Below are 18,962 nucleotides of genomic sequence, written 5' to 3'. Positions count from 1 at the left end.
TAATTCTACACTGTCTATTGCAAAAAAAAAAAAAAAACAGAAGTATTTTACGTGTCGCTTTTAATTAAAAGAGTTCTATAAACTATTCTTTTATTAAACAATGAAGTAGTGTTTCGCATTATTTACACATTGACGTTTGAATGATATCCACAAAAAACTGACAGTTGCAATATTGTGTTGTTTTTCTGCAGATACAGCGAATAAATTTATGCATTTAAAAAATTCATAGACGTAACTGTAATGTAGAAAAACCACGTTATAATTGGTTTGCTTACTTTGTAGAACATTTTTTTTCTTTTTTTACGAAGAAACCAACTTTCATAATTTCTGTTTTAAAAAAGTATACGGTCCCCTAAAGTGAGAAAAAATGAAGTTTTAAGCATAGTGCAAAAACTACTGAATATTTTGAGCTCAAATTTTGGATTCCCGCATAAAAGCTCTTCTAGATTGTTTTTCTGGTAAAATTTAATATGGTTTCAGATCATATTTTTTTCAAAAAATATTTAAATAATTCATAAAAAAAGCTAAAATTACATTTTAGGTGTTGCAAAGGGCGTTTTTATTACTGGGTCGATTGATATTTTGATATAAAACAACAGTCTTTGCCGTGCCTAATCTAGTTTTTCTGTTATGAGTAAAAATATCAAAATACGTTTTAACATTACGAGAGGAATTTTTCAGAACTCAATTCTGAAGTAACGGCTGGTTCAAATTAAACAAAATTTTGTATACAGAGTTAAAAATGAATGCTGATCACAAATATGTGATAAAAAAAGGGGGTTCTCATTGAAAAAATTGAAGTTGATGCTCGTTTTAATATGAAGACGACCCCTTAACAATGATTTTTTAACATAATTATGTAGAGTTTTTTATTCCTGAAACAATGACACCTCACACGTGTCTCTAGTGTCAATAGTCTTTGAATACGATCAAGTGTTTCGTTTTTTTTTTCTATGACTGTACCAAATGTATTCATAGCATAATATATTTATATATATATATATATCATTAAATATAGAAATGCTACCTATTGCTCTTAATATAAATAAAAGAAATCTGAAAAATATATGGCAGAAAAAGATTGTTTACAAAGAGGAAAAATTGATAGGGTCTGGTGGGGGAAAGTGGTCAATGGGGTAAAGTGGTCATAATTCATATAAATGGCTATACCTTAGAAATAAATGTTCGAATGAATGTGAAAATTTTATTTTAGAGTATTGCAGTTAGAAACTACATTTTGAATACAAAATTTTACAACTGGCAATATTTTATTTGGTAAAAAAAAATATTTTGAGTGATTATAAATTTTTTTAAAATATAAACACCTTTTTTAACTTCTTTGGCGAAATTTTGTTTGTTAGAATTATGAACAGATTGACTGTGCAGGACGCTTCCTACATGTCTCAAGAACTCATACTCATTAGCAGTTAGCTGAATCTATTTTTAATAAATTTTCAGAACAATTTTAGTAAGATGGGGTAAAGTGGTCATAATATTAGGCTTAACGAATATTGTTCTTTTAAAATCACTTAATCTTTAAGTATAAGGCAGGTATAAATTAAATATTAATTTCACTTAATATGTATTGTTTTTATAGTAAACAAGAATAAATATATGAGTATATGCGCATGCATACGCATATACTTGTGTAAGCACGTATATATACGTATTCACATAAATGCACCAATAAACACGTATTTGGGTATCTCGTAGTATTTTTTATCTATACAGATATACATTCGACTATACACGTATATACCCGCTTATACTCGTACATATACGAACACTTATATACTCAGGTAGACACGACGTATATACACGTACGTACTCGAGCTAACACTTACATACTAGCATATGATATACATGTATGCAGGGTGAGTTTAAACTCTTGGGCAAATTTTTAAAAGGTGTTAGAGAGGAGGATAAGAAGTAAGAATCATAAGAAACATATGGCCACAAACTCAACGCTGACGCGCTACATGCACGCAAAGCCAGAAACTAATGAATGCAAAACAGATCACAAATTTATTACAAAAAAGACAATTTTACACAACAACTTAAGAAAGTTTTAAAGTGATTGATGAAACTTGCGCCCGCCATCTGTAATACGTACATCGCAATTACTCTGTTGCAATTACGAGACTCTTGAAAAACTTTCATCAGTCGCTGCGCCTTTGTTGCGATGCGTGTATTAGAGCTACTACAGGCCTTACTTTTTAACAACTGTCTAAATATTTCTTAAGAACTAAAATGTCGGGTAAAATCATTTTTGTGTAACAAATTTGTGACCTGTTTTCATTCTATCGATTTCTGGCTTTGTGTGCATGTAGCGCGTCAATGACCATAGGTTCCTTATGATTCTTTGCTTCTTATCTTCGCTTTTCACACCACTTAGATTTTGCCCAAGATTTTGCATTCACTATGTAAGTATACATGTATATTAGCGGATATACTCGTAGATATACGTGGATACATGTACTGGTGTTTACACGTAAACGTACGTATATACGTCTAACAAGTATAGAATCGTGTTTACACGTAAGCATACGTATATACTCTTGCTTCCACATATGTATACGTGAGTAGACACATACCAAACACGCACTGGATATATCCACGAATTAACTTGTGTATACCCGTGTATGTATGTAAGTACACTACTGGCAGTTAAAATTGCTACACCAAGAAGGAATAGTCTGAATGAAACAAAATTTTGCACACGTGATGGCAACATTGACACTAGAAAACGGTTACAAAATGAAAGCAAAATGATCATTTATTTATTACTGAAAAAATCTCACATGAATGGAGGTTTAAGTACCCTGTTGCGCCACCTCTAGTTGGAATTTAAGAACCGATACGGTCGAGCATTGAGGTACAGCAGTTTCGTACGATGTCTTATGTCTTCTCGTACCACAGTTGCTGTAAACGCGCCACTAATTTGATAAAACTTACAGGCTGTCCAATTTACCGTCTCAAGTGATCACAGATATGCTCAATTTGTGACAAGTCACAAATCGCAGACCAGAGAAAGTGATAATGCGGAAGAGGAAATCCCTTTACACCCTTGCTGTGACCGAGCATTGTCATGTTAAAAAATGGTTCCTAGGAGCCCCGTCGTGAGTGCTAACCAGGGCTGCGGAGTCGGAAGGAAAATGGCCGACTCCGACCCCGACTCCGACTCCTGGATTTTGAAACGCCCGACTCCGACTCCGACTCCGGATTTATTTTATTTTTTTACTTGTATTTTTTCAACTCCCTCTCTCCCTTCAGGGGAAGGGGGGAAACCTCTAAACAGAGATTTAAATATTAATTACTTTTTATGAAAATTTCGCATTTTGTTTTTTATTGTAAACCTAAGACGCATACAACGTTAGAAATACAATTTAAAAATCAAATTTTGCAATAGTTACGAGTTAAAAAGTGAAATGACATAAAAATCCCTTTTAAAAAATTTGAATAGGATTATCTGTAATTTCCCCCCCCCCCCTTTAATGTTTAACAAATTGATATTGATCAAATCGTGTGCTTTCAATTTTTGAAAGCTGTAACTTGAGAGAAAAAAAGCTTTTTTTCTAAATCCAAGTTTTTGAGAGGGGGTGGTTGCCCCGGGTGACACCCATCTGGTAGATGACACCAAAAGTTAATTTCAGAGTTTATTAAAAAAATATAAATATTTTAATTCTGAAAATTTTCGCGAATATGTTTTTAATTATATTTCATCAATACAATTTCAGCGAAAATAGGGCACATATACGTCAGGAGCTAATTTTACACAAAATGCGGGGGTATACAAATTTATACGAATAGCTTTTACTATACCTATATTTCTTCTTCGCTAAATTTTTAATTTACATTTTATTGGCTGCTTTAAGATTAACCTTAATATGAAGATTTTAAGATTAACTGCAATTATTGAGTGTTGTAATCACTAATAATAAGTCTTAATAAAGAAAAAAAAAAGAGATTATTTCATCGGATCTTTTGGATTCGTGCTTTCGCGCCATAACTTTTTTGAATTTACCGATCACCCTTAAACGTTTCAACCTTAGCTACGGGCCTCGACTTACTAATTTGTTACATTTCTTTTACTATTTTATAACTGAGATCGAACAAAACACTATATTTCTATTTTTATTTGAAAGTGATTAATTGAAAATGTTAGGCAACAAAATCGTTTGCTGACAGTTGCTATTAGTTCAGTTCAAAAGCAAGCAAACTAGGGGACGGCTACAGAAAGTTCGGTAAGCACTCAAGCTAGCTGATTGCCATAACGGCTGTTATTTTCTCATTAGTATCTTTTTATACATGTAATCGAACCAATTGGTAGTCAGTTTTTAAAAATTGCAAGGAGAATCAGTGAAAAGGAAAGAAAATAAGAAGCCTGGAGTCGGAGTCGGAGTCGGCATGTTTTTGAACAACTCCGACTCCGACTCCTTTACCCCAAAATCTATCCGACTCCGACTCTTCGACTCCGACTCCGACTCCGACTCCACAGCCCTGGTGCTAACACGTATGAGTTTGATCGAATGAGTGGCACGTTTACAGCAAGTGTGGTACGAGATGACACAGGATATCTTAGGAGGCTGTTATGTCTCAATACCCGATTGTTTCGCTTCAAGTACATCGTACATTCACGCTAGAGGTGGCTTAATAGGGTACTTAAACCTCCATTTATTCGAGATTTTTCCAACCATAAATAATCAATTTGCTTTAATTTTGTAATCATTTTCTAATGTCAATTTTATTATCACGTGTGTAAAATTTAGCTTCATTCTGGTAATTTCTTTTTGGTGTAGCAATTTTAATGGCCAGTATTGTATCTATGTGCACGTATATACGTCGACTATACACGTATATACTCAGAAACTCAGGTATGCACGTATATACTCGAGATACATGTGCAAACACGCAAATGATGTTCGTTTTGCGCGTATATACTCGCATATACACAGTGGCATACCAAGACGGATGGGGGCCTGGGGCGCTACTCGGAATGGGGGCCTATCTGGTATTGAAACTGAAGTTTTTCAAACTATGTCTTAGTACCATATATTACAGTAATTACTTTAAGTGGTACATTTTTACATATTTCAGGTAGTGTTGGTTTGATTTCGGACACTATTGTAAATACCACAGTAAAACACATGGTTTTAAGTGAAATTAAGTAAATATTATATTTTTAATAAAATTGTGCTTTGTCAGAAAATATCAAAAACAGAAAAAAGTCTTAAAATTATATTGTATCTAAAAAATTTATTGCATCTGAACATCCAAGTATATATTTAAAAACATATAAAACAAATTAAAGCAGCTAATTCTAATCTAGTTGTATAGAAGTTGCAATTCTTCATTACAAAATTCAATTAGTACTCATAAATTGAAATATTTTTTAAAAATATTAGTAACTACATTTTACTGACCTTTTATGCATGTGTAAAAATGAGAGCATTCAAAATATAGAACCGATTTCTAAAGCGAAGAGCGTAATTTCCCCCCGAATATCGGACAAAGCGCTAGGAACTAATTCTTTCTCTTGGCCGCAGCTCATTTCTCCATAGTCAAGTAAGCTTGCAATCGAGTATAGAATGGATGGGAAGAGGTATTATGCAGTCAAGGTCAAAAGTCCCGAAGGATTGACCAATTAAACAGTTTTATTCTGTCGAAAGGGGCATAGCAAAAAGGAAGTCCCCTTTGCTTGAGTCAGAAGGGGTCCGTCTGATTTGCTCTTAGAAGTTATATATAGCTTCGGGCAGAAAACGAAACTTAAAACCACAGAAGTGCAGCTGGTAAAAAGAAAAATTTATCTGACTGATTCTTCCAACGCCACAAAGGATAGACAACTGCTCATTTAGGAATGAATTTTTTTGGTTATATGTTTGAATTTGGTTTCAAAAGACTAGACCATCGTAGTCTTAATACACAAAACAAAACATAAAACAGATATTTTAGCTGTATACTGTAATGATCAAAAATTATAAACGTGCATCTGTTATGCATTCGTTTTTTTTTTTAATAAATTGTTTGAAAAAAAAATGCATAAAACTTTGCTGAAAGCACTTAACGAAATAAAAGCAAACGATTTTAATAGGTTTGGTTAATTTAAAAATTTGGGGCCCCCCTTAAATTTGTGGTCCAAACTCTCATGTGCCTTTGTACACTAGGATGGGTCACTGTGAAAAAAAAGTCATATTTAACAAAATTTATGATATATACTCGCATATATAGGTAACTGATTAATATTTCTAATCGTGATGTATATGACAGGTCTATTGGAAAAAAATAAGATACAATTTCGGGGCCTATGTCAAAGCGGGGTCGGTGGGACATAATTTGCCCTCTCTTTGTTTAGGCAAGAGGCACTGAGAAAATATTCATTCTACATAAAAAGACAACTTTTTATTTGTCTAAACCATGACATAAGGCAGGTCTGGCGAAAAAGAAAACGAACTAAAATTTTGGGGCCTATGTCAAAGCGGGGCCTGGGTATTGATCCCGAAGAGGAGTCACTGTGAACAAATATTTGTTCTTTAAAAAAATTATGATTTATTAAGCCAACTTGTTTAAGCATTCAAACCATGATATGCGACAATATTGGTGAAAACCAAAAATTGAAATTTAGGGGCCTATGTCAAAGCGGGGCCTGGGGAGGACCGCCCCCTCTGCCCCCCTTCGGTACGCCACTGCATATACACATGACTCGTATATACTCGTATAGACACGTATACACTTCTGTAGGCAATCACGTATACATGCTTATATGCTCGTGTATACACGAATATACTTGAGTAGGCACATGCATGCATGTATCTGATGTATACATGTATTTATTCATATATGAACATGTTTACTCATGTTTACACAACACGTATATACTCGTGCATACCCGCATATACTCGTACATATACTTATAACTATAAAAATAACCGAAATATACAAATAATAGGGTTATTTGTAACAGTTTTGCAGCTGTTTTTAACTATGACCACTTTCCCCACCCCATGGGGTAAAGTGGTCATAAATACAAAGGGAAATGAAAATGTTATAAAACTACTTAAATCAATATTTTTTTCCCTGAAATTCAATGTACATGTTCTTTAATAATGCAATGTAAAATAATAACAAAAAAAGTTGAAGTATTTAAAGAATTTATTATCCACCTAAGTTGAAAACCTACGATTTTATGACCACTTTACCTCACCAGACCCTAGTATTTTAAAATTACTTTAAACGTCAATTGCCATTCTCAACCCTTTAAAAAGAAAGCCTTGAAAGTTTTAATGCAGCCCAAAAATCTAGGGGTCAAATCAAAGTTTTTGGTCTAAAAACGTGACTAATGGCTGCTTATTTTTAACTGTTCAACACTTTTAGTTAAAAGGCTCGAAAACAAAACATCTTATTTTTAACCCCCCACATACAAAGGAAGGGGGTTATAACTTTGACATGCCTGTGTATCTGTGTGTGGCACTCTAGCGCTTAAACGGATAGAGTGATTTTAGAAAAAAAACTTTTGTTCGAAAGGAGAGTAAATAGAGAGTGTTCTTAGCTAGGTTGCATCTTTGGATGACATTAACAAAGATATTAATTAAAAACCTCTAAAAGGTTTTTTGCAGTGAAAACATGGCTAAAAATTTTGAAATTTACTACCAAAATAAAGACTTTTTCCTTGTCTGATAGAATGTGTTTGGAACATCCATGTTTCATTGAATTCGAATATAACGTTTTTTTAAAGCAGATTTCAATAACGGCTAAGCCTTTATTCATGCAATGGATAATCGAATTCATTGTTGGCCAACAAGGGGGGAAAAAAGGCCGACAAGGCAATGATTTAAAATTTTTATGTTGCCAGTTTCTATTTAATAGCAAATAAAATACTTGACATTGATTTTGAATAATATAAGGCTTTTAATTTTTTTTTTTTTTTTCAATTTTCCCTCTTGATTCTACAGTTGCGACTCGGTCAAGGGTTTTCAAAATTTTTAATTTTATTGTTGCCTGTCTTCCACTTTATTTAGGTACTGCTTTTGATTGAAGGTAAAGCACATGCCTATGTTTTTCCTAGTAAAGGATGCAAGAAATGGGATACTTGTGCACCAGAAGCACTACTGCATGCTTTTGGGGGGAAATTGACAGATATCAAAGGAAAACCCATCCAGTACCATGCTGAAGTCGAACATCTTAATTCAGGTGGTGTCTTGGCAACACATTTAGAAAATGTTCATGATTGGTATGTTGAAAATATTCCAAGTGAAGCAAAACAATCCCTACAGTAAAAACAAAAAATGATGTAACATTTTGTGCAATTATGTTTACTTTTTACAAAAAGCATATTATAAAATGTAATTATTATATCAGTTAATTTATAGTAGTTTTTTAGTACAAGTATGAAAGTGATAATGAAGATAAATTTGTTGTATATGAAGTATTTTTAATAAAACATTTTATTTGGTTTCTCAAATTGTTTTTACTTATTTTTTGTGTAAAATATGACTGCTACAGCATTTTGTACAGACAAACTGCTTTCTCTGTATTTATTTCAAATAAGAATGATTGTTGATATTAAAAATTAAATGTTTAGTTTTAAACAAGACCAAAAGATCCATTAGTAGTGGGGGGATATCAAATCTTCTGTGCATACATTTGTCACCATAAGGCTTTTAAACGGCTGGACCGATTTTGATCAAATTTTTTATGTGTAATTCAGTTGTGAAAAGCATGGATTCAAAGCGCGATGGATTGATTCGGAAACGTTTTTGTTAATTAATTTAAACATTGGATGGTTATCTTTACATAGTATAAAATGAAGTCCCCAAAAAGCGTCTGTGTGTTTGAACTCGCAAAACTTGAGAACTACCCGGCGGATTGTGCTGAAATTTTCACAGTTTGTTCCTTTAAGTCCTGAAAAGGTTTGCAGACCAGTTCGAATGAATAAAATTCGATGAATAGTTCTTTTTTAATTCCAATTTACTTCTCGTTTTTACATAAATTGTCAAATATGGGGGTAAAAAATTACTTGCACATATTAATATTACATATCGTTAGAAAGGGTAGAATTTTCCGCATTCTATGCAGTTTGTCTCAATAGGGCAGTAGCAGTCAGCTGCTTTTAGCATAGCAACGGTACCTGGCAACCGTTCCTGGTGGACAAGCAACCTCCAGTTCGTCGTATTAGCTGCATGTTATTGCGAGTGCGATGTTATTCTTTTATGCTTTTTTTTTTGTATAAAATGCATTCTGAATATTTTCAAAGCCATAATGAAGAAAAACGATGAAAAACTGAAAAAAAAGTTAATCAACAATAAGGACCAATATTTATTGAGTAAAAATGAGCTTTCAACAAAGCCATCTGACTTGACGGACTTGAATCCTGATATCGTGAATTATTCGATTTATGGCTTCAGTGCCAATGCATTAGAAGAATTTAAAGCATACTGAAGTTTAAAAGCTTATTACCTATTCTATTGTGGATGTATTTCGGATTCATTATGTGTAAATTTGCGGTGACTGAAACGATAAATAAAAATCCTGTTTAGCATACCGGCGTCTGTCCAAATATTTTTGCAATGACCTTGTTTTGTGTGCATTTAATTATATAAATATAAAATTCGATTCATTTTCTAAAGGATTGATTTTTGTTTCGAATATCATATTTTCTATGAAATTGATCCCACAATTTATGCTAAACTTAGTCTCCCAAGAAATACAAAATTTTTTGTGCAGTTTTTCAAGAGCAGATTAATTGTTGAATTGTTAGAACTTCATGAGCAAAAAAAAGACAACACACCAGAGACAGATTCAGTTTTCACACTTGCTAATAAAACTGAATTATTGGTGAACATTTTAAAATAAATGGAAGAATAGAAGAAATTTTTGGCTCCCAAAAACTAAACATGTCTTGACATAAAAGAAGTAGAAAGCATAAATAATAAAATAATTAGTGTTTTTACTGTTTAGAGTACATGCTGGAAATTGAGTATGTATATTATGTGCAAAGATAAATGATTATTCTGATTTTGAAACATTGAGAAAAACTTCCTTTGCCAACTTTTCAATCCTCTGAATATTGATAAAAGTTATCCTTCTTGTGCAAATCAGATTTATAACATGAATTGTGGAGTATATCTGCTAATTTGCATAGTAAGTTTTCAGTCATGGAAGTTTTTAGACAGACCTGTCACATTTAAGGGTCAACTGCCCCCCCCCCCCCCTCAGGCTTGTCAGTTCAAGTTTTCCAGGGGGGAGCAAACAATGCATAACCATTTTACATGTAAAAACATTAATTTTTCAATGGCCAGCTTTGAAAAATTAATGTTTTTTCATAAAAGAGTGCAGGTTTTGTTGTTTTTCAATAAAAACTTGCATTAAATATAGCCCTTTGCCCCCTACCCGAAAAATTCAAAACGACGGGCTTGTTTTTTGAATCTTTACAACAGTCTTAAATAAACTGTTATTTATTGTGGTAAATTAATTCCAATTCGTAAAGCAATATGTAATTCCATTTTGAGCGGGATTCTTTTTTGTAGTTATTGTAGAAAATTTGTTTTTGATCTCATAAATACTTGGTTTTAACAAGGCGGGTAGGTTTTGCCAAGCCTGATCGGTGCCCTTGTGCAAGTGTCTTTTAGGCACCTTTATGTTGTGGCGTTCAGGAAAATCTAGTTAACACCTGTAGTGTGTAGACAAATATAGCGAGGAAAAAATACGGTTAAATTTAGGTGTATGTTTTACTTCATAGCTCGAAGTTCTCTCAAGTTCAGTAGCTCACCTGAAATGCTAATGCGTTTCCGGAAAATAAAATACAGTGCACCATTTATACTTATCTTTTTTTATAAGTTCTTATCAATTATACGTTTTTTAAATTGGTCCCTGCAGAGTCTAATACACATTAACCTACACTTATAATACATTTTTTCATTTGTTTGCTTTTTTTCATACAGTCCCTTCAAAAACGTATAAACCGTGCTTTACTGTATTCTAATACTGAAGTTAACGCCACTCTAAATTTCTCTCTAATATTTAACTGATGAATAATTAATCAAGTTTTTATGAATATCAAAACTTAACAGGGTACTGACTATATTTCAAAATTGAAGCATAATAATATAGAGGATATTTCACCTTAAAAACTGAAATTTAATTTTTTTCTTGCAAAATAATTCTTAGGTACGGAATCGTTAAAAAGGCGTTGAATTTAATATCTAAAACAAATGCATTGTGCAAAGCTCTATTTTTTTAAATGCGATATCCAAATAGTTGAAGAAAATGGTGGGGGGAGAGGGAGAATTGAGGTTTTTAATTTTTGGTCAAGTGGTCACTTTATGGAACTAAAAGGTTAACCAAATTATTGTCTACAGTATTACAATATATAAATATTACATACAAGTAAATAATATGTAATGTGCTTACCATATTTTTATGTATGATAACATGAAACAGCCAAATTACCACAAATGATAGTTAAAAATCTGAAAAATACGTATTGCACAGATTGTAACACAACATATTCACCACAAGCAATGACACAGCCAAAGGTGGATCCAGGGAGTTAAAACCCTCTCCGAAATGAGAAAGAAACTTCAAAAATGGAAAATGTCCATTTTTTACACATAGTTTTCTTACATAACACACAAAAAAAAAAAAAAAAACGGAGTGCGTAGAATTCCATATACAGTGAAATCCCATTCAACATAATTTTCGTTACAACGAACAAAATGTGCGGTCCCATTTTAAAACGTATTAAGATGATGTATAAAACATCTCATTTTAACGAAGAGATTTTTTTCAAAAATTTGTTCCGCGAAATATTTTTTTCAACGTCAGTTCGAATATTTTGTACTTAATGCTGTTTTCAGAAACTAAAAAACAACTTTCACAAGTCGCTATGTGAAAACTCCATTTGTACTTTCAAAACAGAGCCATTCGAGGTGGAAATGCACTCATACTGAAACATGGGTTTATGTGTAACAACAAAAGCTAGTGTCTATCCAAGCGCTGTCGATTTCTGCACACCAAACGCAAGGCACCTTGCGAATTCGGAAAGGTTTCTTGTGGTCAGTATAATAACGTTTATCAATTAGAATCTTTTATAATGTCTACTGGGACCAAATATCTCACATAAAAGAAAATAGCAACACTTTTTGTGATGACGACCAGTGAATAAAAGTTCATTCAATATTTTAATTTTTTTTTCAGAATAATTAATGTGTTAATTATATTTTAGATTTTTTGTAACTGTAAAAGTTGCATATTTACATATATTAGGGTGTAGGTTTGTAAAATTGACACTTTTATAAAAATAAAGTAAGTTTTTAGACGATTCCGTTACAATGAAATATTTTATCAGTCTCTTGGAGTTCGTTGTAATGGAATTTCACTGCATTTCTTTTACTTATGTAATGCAAGGATCGATCGAATTTAAAAACCAACTTTTTCCTTCTTTTTTCATAAAAAAAAACCTAAGGATTTCACAAAACAATGATGTTACGACTAAAGACAATTATTCGGTAGTGATTATGGGAGGGAAGGAATTATACATCCGAGCCTAGGCCGGACTTATAAAGGTGGGGTAGATTATTGCAAGGCCGTAGCTAGGATTTTATTTCGGGGGGGGAGAGGGGTTTATAACGAAGAAAGTTTATAGATAAAAATGCAAAGGGCAGAGGCCCGGTAGCAGATGTTAATTTATTCTGTTAAGTCCTCTCTTTCAATTGCCGGACTGTCATCAAACCCGTTAGAGTTATAAAGGTAGGGTACTCTGTTCTAAGGAGAAGAGGTGGTTTCTGTGCCAACTCATTCTTTTTACCTACTCCAACAACTGTTTTGATAATTTTTAGGTTATCACAGCTATGGGCTTACAACCTATAAAATTCATCGACATAATCATAAATTCTTCATATGAGGGGTGATTTTCACTTATAACATATACACATCAGCAGTGCTGCAGTTAAGAAAAAATGTTTGAGGGGAGTCATTAAAAGAAAAGGTGGTTTCAAACCAATTGACATCACATTTGCATTTATTACAGTAAAAAAAAAAAAAAAAACAATTATACTACAACTACAGCATTGTGTATAAGTATAAATATGTATGTATGTAAAAAGGACCAATAGAAATTTTTTTGGAAATAAAAGTTTTTATTTGAATGTGTTATTTTTGTGCCTTCCATTCAAAATTATTAAATTGATTTCGATGATTTTTGAATGATAAAGCATCAAAAAGTTTTTCTCCCACAATGGGCAGTTAAATTGCTGATACAGTGGAACTCCATTCTGCTGGTCTCTGAAAAAGACTGTACTGATACGTTAAAATATTCCGGATTTACTTTACCCTTTTTCAGAAAGTCCACATGATTGTTTTTCTACAAACATCAAAATAATTTTTCAGCTACAAGACTCGCAGAATTTTTTTTTTAATGATAAATGTTTTATAGCTGTTTGAAGCCGCTCTAGCATCCTTTTTGCACTGTCTAATTTTTCTTTGTCTGCGAGAAGGATTTCCTCATACCGTCCAGTATTCCTTCATGGCAGTTGAGGACTAGAGCTGCTGGTACCCTTCTTGAAAATTTTCCAGCAGTTGGTGACACGTGTGGTCTCATTAAATAACGAATTCCTTCAAGATCAGATTAACTGGACGCCTTTGATGATAACGAAAACAAAGAAGATATAATTGAGAATGTCCCCACAAATGATTAAGCAATTTTAAGTACAAAAAACTCTAAAGCTATTTACATTTGTAAATGCCAACCAAGAAGTGAATTTGTAAAAAATGTTAACGAATCGTGCTATAAATGAAATTGTATCTAAAAACAATAAACAAGTAAAAAGGTTACACATCCCCCCCCCCCCTGCTTCATTGGATAAGAGTCGATTTTTAAACAATGTGCTTAGATTTTGAACAAGGCCCTGACTTATATGTCAGCACATGGGATCAAAATAAAAATAAGTGGCACATTCATTAATGGAATTCACATTTTGGATCAAATTAAATTTCAAACCAGTTAAAAAAGTTGACACAGATAAAGCAAAATGAACTTAAAATTTTAACATGAACTATTAAGTTTGACTTTATTTCTGTCCCTGTGGTAAAAATACATTATGTGGTAATCGTATGGTCTAATTTAGTGAGAAACTTTATATTTAGAATATACTACTATGTTGTTCCATCCTTGGTAGCAGAAAAGAGTCCACATTTCTATTGTCAAATTCAATGCATCCTTATGAAGTGCAAATAGTTCTTCCAAATTTTCATACCAACAAGATCATTTGCAGGGCAGAATTTTAAAGATTAACTCTGTCTCTGAACAAATGATCCAGCTAGTGAAAATTTTCCTTGTGTTTCTGATACAACTTTTTTGGCACTTCTCATCCGTAGAGAATGATAAAAAGCTTATTAAGCTCGCTGTAGTGTTTGTCGGGTATGAAAAAAATTACCATTGTAATACAAATACAAATACAAAAGTGACGACCAGCAACAGGCTCTGGGCCCAGCTAGACTGGTCCTAGTCAATTTAATCCCCAGTGAAGATCAATGGCCCTCTTAAAACTGTCTACCTCTTTGCTCATTACCACCTCTTCCGGTAAGCTGTTCCAAGGTTCCACTACCCTGCTAAAATAATAATTTTTCTTAATATCCATGTTAGCCTGAGATTTAAATATCTTAAAACAATGACCCCTTGTCCTGTTTTCAGTGCTAAACTTTAGCCCCGTAACATCTTTCGTTTTAATAAATTTAAACAGCTGAATCATGTCCCCTCGGTCTCTTCTTTGCTCAAGACTGTACATTTTGAGCCTTCTAAGCCTGGAATCATAATCTAAGTGGGAAAGTCCACTTATTAGCCTTGTAGCCGGCCTTTGAACCCTTTCCAATACATTAATGTCTTTCTTAAGATAAGGAGACCAAAACTGAACATCATACTCCAAATGGGGTCTTACCAAACTTCTATATAAGGGCAGAAGAACTTCTTTAGATTTATTTGAAATAGATCTATTGATAAACCCAAGCATCTTATTGGCTTTGTTGCTAGCAATGCTGCACTGTTGGCTAAACTTTAAATCCTGACTTATTAAGACCCCCAGATCAGTAACTTTGTCTGCCTGACTAATGACTGAACCTTGCAAATAATAACTTGTACACTTATTTCCATGCCCTAAATGTAGCACTTGACATTTCCCAACATTAACAGCCATACCCCATTTATCAGCCCACTCCGTAATATGATCTAGATCCTCTTGCAGCTGATTTGCTTGTTCTTCATTTTCTACAGTACCCATAACTTTGACATCATCAGCAAAAATAATTCATGTTCCCAGAAATATTTTTGTGAATATCGTTCATAAAGACAATGAACAAAACAGGCCCTAACACTGATCCTTGAGGAACCCCGCTTAAGACCTCACTCCAATTAGAATAATTTCCCCTTACAACTACTCTTTGTTTCCTTCCGGTCAGCCAATTTTTTACCCAAATGAAAGTTTTCCCTCCTATTCCTATATCAGCTAATTTGCTAAGTAGAGCAACATGCGGTACCTTATCGAAAGCTTTTTGAAAATCAATGTAAACAACATCTACAGGCTTCTTACTGTCCAAAGCCATGGTAACTTTGTCATAGAAATGTAATAAATTAGTTGCACAAGATTTACCTTTCCTGAAACCGTACTGAAAACTAGTCAATAGATTATTAGTCTCTAGAAAATTTACTATCTTAATTTTCATCAATGTTTCAAAAATTTTGCAAACCACCAAAGTTAGACTCACAGGTTTATAATTTCCTGCCATCCCTTTAGACCCTTTCTTGAAGAGTGGTGTAATGTTAGCCAGCTTCCAGTCCTCTGGCACTGTCCCCGAGTTATAAGAAGCATTGAAAATATTTGCGATTACATCCTCTAATTCCTCCACACATTCAACTAAAATTTTTGGATAAATATTATCTGGTCCCGGAGCCTTAGTCTCTTTAATTTTTTTCAAATGAAGTAAAACGTCATCCCTAGAAAATACAAAGTCCTCAAGCTGTACTATAGCTTGTGTCTTGTTGGTGTCAACTGTTGAGATACAGTTATCGTTAAAAACACTCGAAAAAAAGTTATTAAGAACATTAGCAATATCACTATCGTCCTGAATTAAAATTCCGTGCTCATCAACCAGTGGCCCAATATGACTATTTCGAACTCTCCCCGAATTAGCGTATGCAAAAAACCTCTTGGGATTCCTGTTTATGTTATCTGCCAGTCTTTGCTCCAACTCTCTTTTCTGAATCCGTACCAAATACTTAAATTTACGCCTTGCCTTACAATATTGGAGCCTGTCTGCACTGTGACCTGTTTCTCTAAACCTATGAAAAGCAGCTTGCTTGTAATTTAGAGCGTCTTTAGTTTCCCTGGAGAACCACATTGGCCAAATTTTAGTGTTGACACCCTTTCTCCTAAAAGGAACTTGATCCCTAACCGTATTCGCTAGATTTTCCTTAGACTCTGCCGTCTGCCCACTGAAGATTCACATCGCTATTGTCCAATCCAGAAGAAAAAACTGCTTTCAAACTCTGCCGAAGTGCCACAAAGTCAGTATTTTTGAAATTGGGCACAAACCTAAAATTCTTTACTTTGTGCATATCAAATTTAATCCCAAACCTAATACTGTTGTGGTCACTATCTCCAATGTGTTTCCCTACACATAACCCCTGAACAGAGCCTTCCATGTCGCAGAAAACTAGATCTAAAATCGCGTCCTGTCGAGTACCCTGAGTTGCAATTTGATCTAAGAAACAGTCACCAATTACTTTCAAAAATTCCTCTTCTCTGCTATTACTATGGTAAAAATTATTCCAATCAATTCCTTGAAAATTAAAATCTCCCATTATGATGACTGACCCCTTGCTAGAAATGTCACTAATAATACTAAACATCTGTTCGTCTTGACCCTGGATTAAGTTGGGTATAAATATTCCCCAAACGTAGTTTTTTGCCCTTATTACTAATCAACTCCAGCCAAATCATATCAATCTCATTAGGTTTATCATTAATTACCAATTCATTGCAAATTAGAGTGTCTCTGACATAAAATAAAACCCCACCACCTCTTTTACCTACTCTATCTTGTCTAAACAAATTATACCCAGCAATAGATAATAAATCATCATCACTTTCGGTAGCCCATGTCTCGGTAACTCCAATAATATCCAACCTCTCGTTTATAATTATGCTTTTCAATTCTTCCATCTTGTTCCTAATACTACGAGCATTTGTATAAAAAACCTTAAGTAAGCCCATCTTACTTTTATTTAATGCTGCTTATTAATGCTATTCCTTTTATTCTCAGCTGAAAGGTTTCGCCAAATTTGTTTAGGGTTATAGTTTTAGTATTGTGCGAGCAAAGTAGCCTTGGCGAGATTTCGCGTTTTTAGTTAAACCATTTTTAATTTTTATCATGAGTGGAATAAAATGGTAGTAAGATTACAGAATTCGATAACTAAAAAGAAATAATGGTCAATCAACTGAAAAGAAAACTACCACCATATATCCGTAAGAATCCTGTAGATGATTTGCATAACTTGACCTAATTAAATCGTAACTCGGATATTAGAAAAATCGAAACAGAAAAAATTAATTAATTTTAAATTAACCGATTCGGGAATTCGAGAGAAATACTTCGGCAACAAATGCAAAACAATAAGCGCTAGCCAAGCAAGGCAAAGAAGTATCATCTTCTTTCGATAATAATTTGTAATGTCATATTGAATTTTCTAGCATTAATTGTTGTTCTTGTCAGGCCACAATTATTATTTAGTTTTATCTAGAATTGATAAATATCGAATTCAACATCGTGGAAATAGCTGCTTAGAACTACGAACTACGTAGTTTGCATTAATCTTTGAATTTGAATAAATATCAGTTTTTCAATTCGATGAAAAAAAAAAAAAAAAAACGAACTTAACAACATTGACTGGACACTTTTCCTTAACCTAATTCTACATAAATGATTTAAATAACCTTTGTTACTACAGTATCCTACTGAAATAGACAGTATGCAAATAAATTTTCTTGAAAATATTTATCGCAGAACAGATTGAACTAGTATGTTGTGGCCATCACGAAACTTTCTTCTATATTTTTCTTTTTTTTTTCTGATCCCTCCCCATGCTTGACGAGGAAGCAATATTCCCAACAAAAACAAAATTACACATGCAAAAACTTGACTACCATCCCAATGTCTGAATTATTTTAAAAGCAAAGCAAAAGAGCGAAAACTGAAAGTTATTTTAAAAGCCTTGCTTGAATGAATTACAAATATTTTATTTGTTAACAAACATAAGATGGCAACAGTTAAAAATTTTAAATCATTGAGATAATATTTCCTACCATTTCCATACAATTAAAATCACGAGAAATACGCAGACGACAATGTATTACGATTTATCTTTCTTATTGTTGCATTAATAAAAATATTTTTATTCGCAAAAAAAAAAAAAAAAAAAATCAACACCTCTTGGAGCGATTGGCGTCAAAATAGAACCAAAGCCTGTTTACATATGGATTCACATATATTCCAAATTTCAACCAGAACGTAGCATTACTTCTTGAGATAGGGCACTCAAAATGGAAAAAAAGAACGGGTGATTGCGCTACCCCCTTTTTAGCTGTTGACACAAAAATAAAATCAGTTTTTATACCCACTAAGGGCTACTTGCCGATAAATTTTTCTTTCATTTTGTTCATTATTTCTTGAGATACAGCAGTCACAATTGACGACAAAAAACGTTCTATAGCTCAACCCCCGTTTGAGTTATTGACACCAAAATTGAATCAGCACCTGTTCCTGTTAGTACCAACATATGGACCAAATTTTGTTTGATTCCGCCAGTAACTTCCTGAGGAATAGCAAGCACGCGTAACTCGAAAAACGTCCCATTGCTCCACCCCCCTTGGAGGAATTCGCGCCAAAAACTAATGGGCACAAGTTCACATAGGGGC

General features: G+C 33.4%; 1 protein-coding gene across 1 annotated transcript in view; it reads left to right on the top strand.

The window, feature by feature from the left end:
* Positions 1-8,451, top strand: part of LOC129230790 (3'(2'),5'-bisphosphate nucleotidase 1-like) — a 123,731-nt gene extending 115,280 nt beyond the window's left edge. The window contains 1 exon segment of the mRNA XM_054865196.1: positions 8,016-8,451. Within this exon segment, the coding sequence (XP_054721171.1) occupies positions 8,016-8,273 (258 nt within the window). The 3' untranslated portion in view covers positions 8,274-8,451.
* The last annotated feature ends 10,511 nt before the right edge of the window (positions 8,452-18,962 follow it).

This window comes from Uloborus diversus, chromosome 1 (genome assembly GCF_026930045.1).
Source record: "Uloborus diversus isolate 005 chromosome 1, Udiv.v.3.1, whole genome shotgun sequence".
Taxonomy (NCBI): Eukaryota; Metazoa; Arthropoda; class Arachnida; order Araneae; family Uloboridae; genus Uloborus; species Uloborus diversus.
The sequence above is the reverse complement of the archived record's forward strand: the minus strand, read 5'-3'. Positions and strand labels throughout refer to the sequence as shown.